General features: G+C 37.9%; 2 protein-coding genes across 3 annotated transcripts; one reads left to right on the top strand and one right to left on the bottom strand.

Moving 5' to 3' along the window:
- The first annotated feature begins 2,769 nt into the window (after nucleotides 1-2,769).
- Nucleotides 2,770-4,599, top strand: LOC145239581 (uncharacterized). The gene is made up of 2 exons (XM_080102942.1): nucleotides 2,770-3,756; nucleotides 3,948-4,599. The coding sequence occupies exons 1-2, from the start codon at nucleotides 3,519-3,521 to the stop codon at nucleotides 4,385-4,387; spliced, it is 678 nt and encodes a 225-aa protein (XP_079959068.1). The 5' UTR covers nucleotides 2,770-3,518; the 3' UTR covers nucleotides 4,388-4,599.
- Nucleotides 4,600-5,090: 491 nt separating this feature from the next.
- LOC145238626 (uncharacterized) lies at nucleotides 5,091-11,332 on the bottom strand. 2 transcript variants are annotated; one of them, XM_080101858.1, is made up of 11 exons: nucleotides 11,232-11,332; nucleotides 8,705-8,887; nucleotides 8,512-8,633; nucleotides 8,414-8,442; nucleotides 8,219-8,327; nucleotides 8,041-8,109; nucleotides 7,828-7,969; nucleotides 7,532-7,686; nucleotides 6,994-7,143; nucleotides 6,543-6,665; nucleotides 5,091-6,329 (listed from the first exon to the last, which is right to left on the bottom strand). In XM_080101858.1, exons 1-11 carry the CDS (start codon nucleotides 11,251-11,253, stop codon nucleotides 5,862-5,864), a joined length of 1,572 nt encoding a protein of 523 aa, XP_079957984.1. In that variant the 5' UTR covers nucleotides 11,254-11,332; the 3' UTR covers nucleotides 5,091-5,861. The 2 variants fall into 2 exon arrangements, with proteins under 2 accessions (XP_079957984.1, XP_079957983.1); XM_080101857.1 differs by lacking the exon at nucleotides 11,232-11,332 and adding an exon at nucleotides 9,231-10,771.
- Between the last annotated feature and the right edge of the window lie 480 nt (nucleotides 11,333-11,812).

The following is an 11,812-nucleotide window of genomic DNA, read 5'->3' as shown; positions in this document are numbered from 1 at the left end:
TTTCACGGTTAAAATTTGAAATGATTTAGTACGAATTTCAATTAATGCTTTTATGTTTAAAAATACTCACATCAGGAACAGTCACCAACATTACGTTTTCTCTTTAGTCCCACCTAGAGGCAAAATAATGTTAAGAAACTTGCCATTTGTCTCCTCCGCAAGCAATTCTTATCGGGCATTTGTTTTATAAACGGAGGTGCTTCCTTTTTTCTACTATGGTGATACATCATTGCACTACAGCATTGACATGAGGAAACTTATTTAAAAAAGATCGTGAATTTTTTTTAAATATCACAAAAATTATAAAAAAAATCATGCAATTGCATCTTGTTATGTTTGTCACCTGAAATAAACTTTATGCTTGCATATTATAGAATGTGGTACAAACATATGTGAGTTTTGGTGAAAATGTTTCATTATTGTCAATGAAAGAAGATGTTGACGTTAAAGTATAAAAAAGTCATTACAATCGCTTAGCAGCTCACCTTCAAGCACGGAAAAGGGTCATTTTAATCCCATTGAACTGATGCTGTGTTCGCATACAATGCATTAAGCAAAGTGTCCGTCGAGCGACGCCATCCCACAGCTTTGTATTGTTTTGTGACAGCGGAGTCCAAAACTCATTCCCTACGCATATTAAACTACGGTAATGAGTTTGGCCGCTTCTTTTGTGGAACCGGTCGTCGCAAAAGATTTCGAAGACAAGCGGTCGTTGAAATGATCGATTTCATTTGTCGTTATGGCACAGATAACTTAAAACTTTGGTAGTTTTAAGTTAATTAAAAAAATGCGGGTTGCAATTTTGTTGCCTGGTATGCTATACGTTTCGGAAACTGATGTAACGATTTACTTATCGTCTTGGATGTCCTGCAGCCAATTTATCCTTAATCAAAGAGTTTGGTTACAATGCAAATGTAACATTTTCATGAAACACTAAATTTGTGTTTTCTCGACTAATTGGGAAAAACGGCGTTTGTAATTTGCAACCATTCTCAACCAGGGATGGAATTCGTAATTATACTTCCCCTGCATCACAAATTTAACGTGCATTTGCATTTATTTTCTTCGTGAATGAATAAGAAAATATACTTCTATCAAATACAACATTACATTTTTTCAGCTTTTGTTTGCAAATGGCCACGACTAAGCTTATGTGTATAAACCTCCCTTTTCCGTAGATAATGCATTTCTAAAACAAGTAAGAGAGGTGTCTATCGCATGTAATGAGTATATACAGCAGCCCACATGCACAAATCACGTTGTCAGCAGATCTTATGCAAATGTGGTGATGCCAGTATCAAAATGGGTTTCTTACATAATGTTGTCTACTAGCCTAATCACAAGCAATGATCCCCTCGTTTCACTTTATGTTTAGCGGAAGCGGTAGAGACAACTGAGTCTATTTGAAAGGTTAAAATGTTTTTGTTCACGCGACAAAATCCCTACGTGATATGCTGTCTGTGTTTACAACCCATCTATATCCTGCAAGAGTCAGTCTAAATGGCAAACAATGAAGCCATACCGATTTATCCATAAGAAACAGTGTTTAAATTTATTATCGCACACATTTTACCAATGTATTTTCATTGTAATAATACTTTATATCTAAGATTTTGTGATATTGCGCGCTTTGAAAAATTCTAATTTCAAATATTTTGTTAAAAATGCTTTTAAAAAAATAGGCATTTTTATTTATAATGAAAGCTGGACATCAACCTTTTTGTGCAAATCAGTTTTATAAATGTTATCTCAGGTGTTACAACATCGCCCGTGAATTGGTGTAGTACTTGACCTACTTCTTATTCTGCAGCAAGCAAAAATCGCCATTGCAGAGGTTGTTTGTGCATCGTACTGCCGCTAAATCCCAAGACAATTTATTTATACAACGCACTAATGAAAGTGTTTACCAGGACCGACTGTCGAAGGTTATGAGAAATTAATAAAGACCAATTTTAACTTTATAAACGGATGCTAATCTAATGTAATCACAGAAACCAAGATAAGTTTGGTTGAGTTTATTTAGATTTCATTAATTCTAAATAATCAGTCTAAAAATGCGTATATTGTCTATTAACCACAAGTTGTTGCCAAAGTTAAAAACTGGCTAATAAATCATTCAAAACATGGTCATTATACAACCTTTAAATATTACAAAATCCATTTACCCCCAATTAAATAAATATTGTTTCACTGATTTATGAAGCACCTTATCAAGTTTTTAATCGAACAGAAGTGAAATGTATTTCCGAGTCATCAGTTGTCACATGCAGTCTTGTTTTGCAATGTGACGCAAGTCACACCTGATAGTCACGTAGAAACTATCGTGACACCTTGCATCACTTAGATGTCGGCAAAAACATTGTTTTACAAGGAAATGAATTTATGTTGCATCATCGTACGGCCGGCGCGCGCATGATGAAACCGCGCAGAAGCCGGCATATCGATAACAGCTGATGCGCTGAGAGAAATTTCAAAACAAGCGGCCGCTGTGATTGGCTGCAGGAAGCCGACACCTCCGAGTTGCTCCACCACAAAGCAACACTCTCTGTGTGTACGTGCGCTTCGCTCGCACTTGGTGTTGGCTACGTGATAAAAGGAGCGTCGAGCCGCTCCATCGGTTGCTCGTGGAGGGTGCGCGTTATCACAAAGAAACAGATAACAGGCGCCGACGTGCAATCGGCGAGCGCTGCCTTTTTCCTTTTTCTCTCGGACCGGCAAATGGGTATATAAACCGTCTCGACAAACTTCGAGAATATTCGGTATCGTCGTTTGTTAACTCACAGACTGTGACGCAATATTTAGACTGCTCGGTTTGGTGGTGAAATTTCTTTAGGTGATTTGTAACCTGGTGATTTTGGTCGATGGCGCAATCTGACATCAGCGGAAGGCGTTTGTAACTTTTCCACTGCGACGATAGCAAGCAACAGCTAACAATTGTTCAGATACATGCAGCAGTTCAGAGTCAGACAGATATTGCAGTTCATCAGCCACAAGGTGCAAATCATAATAAATAGACCGTGTCAGTTTATAATAACGCACGGAGCTGTCGTGTTGCCCCCAAAACACGTTTGCAGTGTCAACAAAAACTGGCTTGTCCAGCAGGTTTGACGCTTCACACGTGATCAGTGCTGGTTTAAATGTAATCCATTTTCTGAGTGACCAGTGTCAGGAGAAACAAACCTTCGGCACAGCCTCATTTGACCAAAGACAGGGCGGCGGATGGACTCGTTTACTCCAGGACTGCAGGGCGTATAATTGCAACGCTTCGTAAAAGGACAGATGGTTTTACGACTTTTATTGCCAGGCTTTCAGCCGCACGAATTTGCAAGCCAAGGGACTCGCGCTATTGTGCCAATTGCTGTTAACCTAAGGCCCAAACCGCTGTATAGATTGCTGAGTTTTGATTTTAATGCCACTGACGGTTGATTGAGGTTCACTGGTTTAACATTATCTTTTGTTTTTTGCAGACTTGAGACAATTTTTAACAACTTGGTAATATATTCATATTGACCTGAAAAATGCATCCCAAACCAATGGTTGCGAATCAACGACAAGAACCCAGAAAGCCCACGTTGGACATCATGGCTAAGTTCAGACATAACAACACCCCTGCGCTCAGCACCATGTGCGGTGACGACATCTATGATGACTTCGCTAGTGACGAGTCTTGGTGGAAAGAAGAGTTGGCAAAACGCGACTTGCCACAAATCGATACATTAGAAGAAAAACTTCAACAAACTCTTAGCAACTCACATGGTAGGTGTTTAATGTGTTTGTCTTTAATTCCTACTATTTTAAATGATGCTTTAGTAAAATTCTGTTAAAACAGTAAAATCAAGTGTCAATCATTGGATGAACAGGCGTTTTGCTTTTTTAAATGTTATCGCTTGTTTCCGATTTTTCTATTTAAGAGAAATTTATTAACATAACCATCTGTCATTTTGCAGACGTTTTTGTGACGCACTGCCCCGAGCTAACCCGTCGCATATCAGAAGAAATCGTCAGATCGTCTCGTCAGGAACCAGGTGGAATGAAAGCCTGCCGAGTTTTTGTCAACATTGTTCCAGACTCCCAACATGTACCAGAACGACCACAAAACTTCAGTAAGAATTCCAACCAACGTTCCACCTTCGCTGTTGGAAGCATCGACTTGTCTGGCAACGAGGTGCCAACATTCGAGATGTACGTTTATCTTATTCCGTTAAGTTCTCCACTGTCAAGGCTGCAGGCGTACGTCGCCTCGCTTTCTTCGAAGCAAAAGTCCTCGGAAAAAAGAAACTTTTCCAAGGCTGTAAGCTTGTCAAATGAGTTTGTCCTCGTGAAAAGAAAATTGTTCCGTTCCCGAAGCAGAAATACGAAAATTGTTCGCACGTGTTCGTTCAACTGAGTGACGTTTGTTTTTCACAGTTTTAAGCACATTTTCACCTTTGTTATCGGAAAAGTATCATCTATTACTACTCGCAGTACGTGTTTGTCACTTGTTTTTTGTGTTCATTTTCACAAACGATTTTTTTTTCTTCAACTGTGCTGCTGTTCAGTTTCAATTCTACTTCTTTACTCTTCTTTGTTATTCACAAAATAAAAGCTCAAAAGCATTTAGATTGTGTGAGATAAGTCGCTTGTAAACAAGTGCTTAAAAGCAGTTACCTGATATTTTAATAAATCTTGGCACAATAGGGCCAATCTGCTTAAAACAAAAAACATAATTCATTTCGATGAAATTAGTTAAGATGAACATAAATTCATAACTGGGATCAGACCTGAAGCGTTCATGCAGACCAAAGATCACGACAGACTCATATTACCGAATCACCCGGTCACCAAGCATTCTAAAATTGAAATTAGTTACTAAAAGGACATAAATGCTATTGAACAAATTTGTCGTTCAACTGGTGAAATGCTCAACAAAATACTAGTTGTTCTTCAATTTTGCTGACGTTTCGCCAACAAGAATGGTAGCGCCTCTTCAGATAAATCGAAATGCGTATTCTTAAGTCCAGCTATGTGTTGGCGAAGACCAGACTGTACGCAATACTTTTACGAGAGTATATTACGTCGTTTCATAACTTTTGTTTTAAAGGTAACAATAGTGACATGTCCTTACACGTTTATTATTTTACAAACACCTGGAAAGATTTTGAAACATCTAGATTACAACACTTTTAACGTTTAAGCAAGTTTATTTACAGAAGCATATTAAAGCAAGCAAACGTTCATAAAACCAAACCAATCACCCACAGTCCCAGCAGCTAAATGCAGAAGACCAAGACCCAACATAGAAAAACGACGCATATGATTGCGACAACTTTAACAAAACTACACAAATCATAACAAACCACAACAGAAACTTAGAAACAAGTAATACTATGCAGAGTATAAAAACGAGGGAATGAAACAGTAAAAACAGATACAAAGTCGGACAGGTACAAAATGTGCTACTGACAAACAAATTCATACAGTGAAAACGGTTTGTCAACATAAAAGTTACGTAGATAGCGTACTTTGGCATTTAAAAGATATGCAACGTCACGGGCAGAGCAAGTAGATAGGCAGTAGGTATTTTCTTTTCGCCCTAATGCAGTAACATAACGTTGGTGAAGAGAAGTTTAAGTTGTTTACTGTACGTTTCGGTTTGCAATGGATAGTTGTGGTCTTCTGCATTTAAACAGAAATCTAATGGAGAGTTTGGCAATATTTGAAGATTTTATTAGGACAGGAGAAAAACAATTTGCCATTTTGGATTTTTTAAAGCAGATGATCCAAACCCTGGACTTAAATGCTTGATAAAAAAAATTGGAAACTTATCAAAACCTAACGTTTTCCTATACGTCATATAATCTTGATTTTAAATATTTTTTACCTCAATCGCCACAAATGTCAATATGTTTGAGCAATTGCAGATGTTCGGTAACATCGTACGATTTTCCGCAGGTCGGACAATTTAAAACGGTCTCAGCTTCCGTTGTTCGTTTGCGCACGTTTCTACGAGTCGTCTCGGCACTTCTCGACTTTTTTGTCGTGTTGGATTTTGCATTATGCTTTCTCGACTCACTAGCGACCGCTGGTGACCGGTTAACTTCGCGGTATCTGCTGCTTGGTGGCGCTGGTGCTTGTCGCGTCGGGCGTTTGTCGATTTTCGTAAATTCTGTGCTGGTGATGTCAGTGGGTGTTCTGTCCCTTCGTCGGGGAAACGGTTTTGGGGGTGAAATAGCTCTTCGACCCCGCGAAGGAGAATCGTGGATGTATTCATGAGCAGATGAAAAATAATTGTCTTTGTCGGAAAAAGGATCAACGTTATCAATGATTTCGTTGAATCCCATGTGAGGTTTCTGCAAAACACAAACCAATTTTTAACACAAGCAATCCCGTCACTATGTTACATACCGAGACTATAAATAATCAGGAAAAAAGAGAATATGTTGTATATTAGCAACATGTTTTTACTTTAGATGTTTGGTATTTCAGTTTAGGCTAATTGAAAACAGAAATATAGTCACATCTGTAAAGTTTGATCTTAACATAAAAAATAAACCAACAATCACCTTTCGAAGAATTTCCATCTCATATTGAAGTTGCTCGATTTTGTTTTTCAACATTAACTTTTCTGTTTCCACGACTTCTTTCTCTTTGCGTTCAGCACGAAAATCTTCACTGAATAATTGGACCTAAAACAGCAAACAAATGAGACTGCAATATCATATCTCCCGAAACCAAATTTTGGACTAAACTAAATGTTTTAAACTGTATGTACAATCTATTCCTGTGTAAGACCAGTTTCGTTCCACTTCGGGTAAAATAAAATTACACTAAACATAAAATTATTCGCTGAACTATTGTGACCAAATACAAAATGCAAATTTTGTTGCCATTTTTTCAAAATTCCCACCAAACAGATAACAAAACTACAGGGGAAGTTTTATTAATCATATGCCGTAACGCTTCACAAGACTTGCGGAAAGAATTTAGTGTCTTAAGTACTATATTACAATTTACCTGTCTTTGCAAAATCTGAATCTGAGATTGCTTTTCCTTGGACTCCTTGAGTGAATTGTTACTTCGACGTCGTTCGCTTTCATAGTTTGCATTAAGCGTCGCCACCACCTCTCGTTGCTCTTCATATCTCCCACGCCAACGCTCAACTTCCTATAACATGAGACCACTTATCTGTGAGTCATCCATGCGACAGATAGGCCATAGGATTGATCTATTGCTTCCTCAGCAGTAATTAGATAGATTTTCAAGTGATAAATTTAGTAAGATTGGCCAATGAGCCCCAATTAAACGCAGTGTTAAATTACTGTGTTTCGAAATCTAGTTTTTGGGCCCAATCTTAATAATTTAGGGTTTTAACAACTAATTTTTGTTGACGATTATTTACAGATCTGGAAAGGTAAGGTAACCAGGCAAGCTTATATCTTCTAAAATAAACTTTGCGTGAACAAACTGTGACAAATTACAAAGGTGGAGATTTTTGCACCGCAACTTCCTTAAACAAATCGTCCTCATCGTTATTTACCATTTGTCAACTTACTGCTTTTAATTGATCTTTCTCCTCGGTAATCTTGCCTTTAATGATACTTAGTTCTGTTTTAGCTCGTAAGGTTTCGCTTCTTTGATTCTCCAGCTCTTGTCTTGCTTCAACAAGCAGTTTGTCAAAATAGCGCCGTTGTTCCAAAGCAAGTTGGTCTGAAAAGTGACATTTTATTGCTCCAGTTCTAATATCAAATAACCCGTAATTGAAATTCCTTTGTTCCATAAATATGAATCCACATCAGTCATATTTAAGTTAGAACGACACAGAGTTTTGAAAATAAAAGACTATCCCACCAGGATTGCTGGTGACACGGGCCAGTTTGTCACGCGTCTCCTGTAGACTCGCGCACGTCTGATTGTATTTAGTGAGCAGAGTGCTGACGTAATGTTCCCGTTCGGCGTTGTAAGTTTGCCAACGAACGTTCTTTTCCAAAACCTGCAAAACAATCGTAAAACCACGTAAAAAATAAAATGTATAAGGCACAAAATTACTCAACAGTTACTCACGTCACAGAGCTGACGTTGCAATTCATCTGCTGTGCTTGAATCTAGAATTGACGTTGCTGAATCATTGCACTAAAATCAAGTAAATCGTATGATTAGTTCAAATGCCACATATTCTTTTCGTATGATTCACACCTTGTAATTTAATTAATACACAGAAAATGCAAAAAGTTTAACGTACTTTTATTGACTGTCTTCGTCTCTGAGTAACATTAGATTCACTTTCTTGGGCAAACTGTTTGCAAACAAATGACGAAGAGGACAAGCGATCCATTAACATACTTCGCTCCCTGTCCAAGTAAAAGATATTTTAGAAGAACGTGGATAAACAGGAATGGTACAAAGTATTCCAAAAAATACAGAACATGGTAAGTACCTGGAACTTTTGTCGTTTTCCAAAGTAGCCTGTCACAAAACAAAGTCGTTTTACCAAAGACGCTCTCACAATCAGATTAAAAATATTCTGTACAGTACCACTTTTCCAGTAAGACTTTCTGTAATTTCCTTCAAGGAGTTGAGTTGCTTCTTCAAGCTTTCGTTTTCTAAACTGAGTGCAACTGCGTCCAAATCACCGCCTTGTATGCTAGTTTGCATTGCTACAAAACCAAAAAAAGTTCAGAAGGTCGATAACAATTACAATGAAAAACCGAAAAAAGAATTTGCATACCTGCTGACACGTTCGCACCAAATGGTACGTTCAATTCATTTCCTTCAGACCTCCTCGAATTATCCACACCGGCAAGCCATTTGTGTAAGTCGGACAAAGCATCTTCCATTATGTTATTCTTTCGCTCAAGGCAACATATTTCTTGCCTCGCTTCTTCCAGCACTTTGCCGATATCGGATGTTTCTGCGCAACACAATAGATTGCTTAGTTTACAATGCTATTAACGGGCTTGTTGCAGCACTTGCGATAATAATCTTCCAAAGAAGAATGGTGGCTTACTAGAACAGTCATTTAAATGGCGCATGACAATCACACCCTATTAAAACACAGTGTGCTGACAAAGGTAGGAAATCCTTTCACACCCAACCCCGATGTTCGCACACAAATGTATGCCGTTTTAAATAGATTTCAAACTTTTTTCGACGAAATAGGCAAGCATACTTGTACATTAACACGTTTTCAAATAAATAGTAGTTAGAAATGAAACGATTAAGCAAACGCAAAACATATAGTGGGAAAAATCTACCTTCTACATCCATACTCTGTCGCCGGGAATAAACTTTTGGCTCTCTCATTTTTCCAGGTCAAGCAATCAAATACCCTAAACCTGGTTGCTCTAGTCCAGTTTGAATATAAACAAGTTGAGCGACGAATGAATCAAATGAGTGACATCATTTAAAAATCGGCAAATGTGAAAAACGTGAAACGGAAGCGATATCGAAGGGTCACACTGCGTAGCGGAAGTCGCTATGACAACGCTTACAAGACACTGCAAACTTACACGAACTAAATATCATTCCATTTTCAGATTACACTACATCGCCTTATGTTTACTACGACGGTCAACACTAACTGAATCACCCAAAAACAAATCTGTTATCAACAACAGTATGCATTTATATTCAGTTGCCTCCATCCGCTTAAGTGACGTGTATCATGACGGTTGCACAGTTATGATGCAACACAACACATCCCGTCATACCGGGCTTGTATCGGCCTGCCCAAGGTGACTAAGCTAGCCTTAGCTATACAGTGAAGTAACCTATCACTGATGCAGCAATTGCGTACCGGACGAAAACATTTTACGTCATTCCAAATAAGCATTACTGTTGACAGCCAACGTGAGAGCAACGCGACAATAGCAGATAACCAAAAAGTATTGCACTAAACGGTTGATTTGATTAATACGCTGTTCACTGCACGCAAAAAGCTGAACAAGCTCTGCGAAAAGTTTGGTACGTGTAACATGGTCGGCTTACTAAACTGTGTTAACCACAGGCCCATTTCCTCTTTCACACGCTACCTACAACATAATACTGCGGCCTGCTAACGCACTGCAAACCATCACGCCTAAATCTGTTAAACGCGGCATACACATAAAACAACAGCGGGTCCCTGCATTTTGTTATACTAGATAATACGCGCAATGGCCAGCAAGCTTTTTGTTTTAGTTTAGTTGTTTTTTTACCAGTTAAGAACCTGTTGGAAACTGAGCATTAACTGGCTGGCCATAAAATGCCTCTTGACCAAGGTGATGCAAATTTTACCAAATTAGTTTACATTGCTGGAGAGCACTGAGGGCAACTGCGTAGCTAACTACATCAGATACATTAAAAAATCTGGCGATTGCATATCAGTTCCTAAATTATAGTTCGTAATTCCTTTAAGAGACGCCTGCACAAGACTGAAATAAACAATCTCTTCCGAATTAAAGGCCTGCAGTGACGTGGGTGTATTATAATTATCACCCGAACCGACCTGACGAACTTCCCTTTCGGTTTAGACGCGAAACAATGCACGTTTGCACCAGGCTCACGCTGCAAAAAGTCCTCCAAATCTTGATTCGCCAACTAAACTATACTAAACAATGCGTTTGGTTTCTAAAATTTCTCCCCTTTTCGAGCGATCCGCGTTTTGGCGATGAATAAAAGGGCGAAATCATTCTTGCACCAATGAGTGTAATACGAGTGCATTGCTGGGGAAACAGGGCGGTAAAAAGCCCTGCACAACAGGCGTAACAGGAAAGACCCGTCAATCTACAGCAAAGTAGGGTAACTTAAAACGCAGCTTAGCACTTTCTTGTGCCGCCAGTAATTCCAAATATAATCCCAATTGTTTCCTTCTGAGAAAAAATGACACTGTGCCCTGAGTGCAAAACTTAATTGATTTCCTTTACGTTAAGCAATGCAAGCCCATAACATTACATGGGGTATTTACTCAATTGTAAGCCAACATCAAAAAGCAGGTTGATTGTAAGTCATAAAAAAGTAGTGAAAGTATTGTTTAGATTAAGAAGAAAATTGAACTCAATTTGTATCAAAATGGGTGGTCTAAAAACATCATGACATAGAAAATGTAAACAGATCTAAAACCTACCTTGATTGTAAGCTGCATAAAAGTAGGGTAAAAACTGATGTTACAGTTGAATAAATATAGTACCATTAGTCACAAAAGCAATAGACACAGAGTATGTTCATTTAATTCATTAAATAATAAAATTTAAATTAAAAATATACATTAAAGTAACCTTCATTATTGTTGGCTGTCATCGAAACCTGTCAGTGTTGTTTCTTCGACCAAAAAGTTCCAGCAGGGGTTAAAGAAAAAGACATTTCATTTCAAATAAAACTGAAAATAAAAGAAATTTAAGGATGTAGCTGATACATTCTTCAATCAATACAATCTTATAAACAAACCATGAATAAAGCAAAAATCCCTTGAAGTCTAGGCAAGTAAAGGTGTCAACACCCCTGCTCTTAGTTAGTAATTATTGAAAAGTAGTTCATTTTTATTACCATTTTGTTGCACAAGTTTACAAGAATAGGGATTGTTTAATCAAAATGCTTTTTGAAGTACCACTCTAATTAAATTAAGTGTTAGCATGTATACCACACACAGACTTTTAGCGATTATTTGTATGTCTATGTATTCATGTACTATTAAGTACAATCAGAAAAAAGTAACATATGCAACTTAACACATTTAATGCAATAACTCTCTTCAGGTTAAACAAACAAAAATGACATCAATTCCTAAAGCTGGGGCGTCCAAACTTTTTTTAATGGGGGCTAATTTTTATTTTTTATAAAAATGGGAGCCATTTTTTTA

This window comes from Phallusia mammillata, chromosome 7, assembly GCF_965637545.1.
Source record: "Phallusia mammillata chromosome 7, kaPhaMamm4.hap1.1, whole genome shotgun sequence".
Classification (NCBI taxonomy): Eukaryota; Metazoa; Chordata; class Ascidiacea; order Phlebobranchia; family Ascidiidae; genus Phallusia; species Phallusia mammillata.
The sequence above is the reverse complement of the archived record's forward strand: the minus strand, read 5'-3'. Positions and strand labels throughout refer to the sequence as shown.

Excerpts from the sequence above, each read along its gene's own strand:
- LOC145239581 (XM_080102942.1), top strand. The coding sequence starts at position 3,519 with ATGCATCCCAAACCAATGGTTGCGAATCAACGACAAGAACCCAGAAAG. Across the intron at positions 3,757-3,947 it reads AACTCTTAGCAACTCACATG|ACGTTTTTGTGACGCACTGC; the intron begins GTAGGTGTTTAA and ends GTCATTTTGCAG.
- LOC145238626 (XM_080101857.1), bottom strand. The coding sequence starts at position 9,279 with ATGAGAGAGCCAAAAGTTTATTCCCGGCGACAGAGTATGGATGTAGAA. Across the intron at positions 8,634-8,704 it reads TGGTGCGAACGTGTCAGCAG|CAATGCAAACTAGCATACAA; the intron begins GTATGCAAATTC and ends TTGGTTTTGTAG. Across the intron at positions 8,443-8,511 it reads AAAGTCTTACTGGAAAAGTG|GCTACTTTGGAAAACGACAA; the intron begins GTACTGTACAGA and ends GTTTTGTGACAG.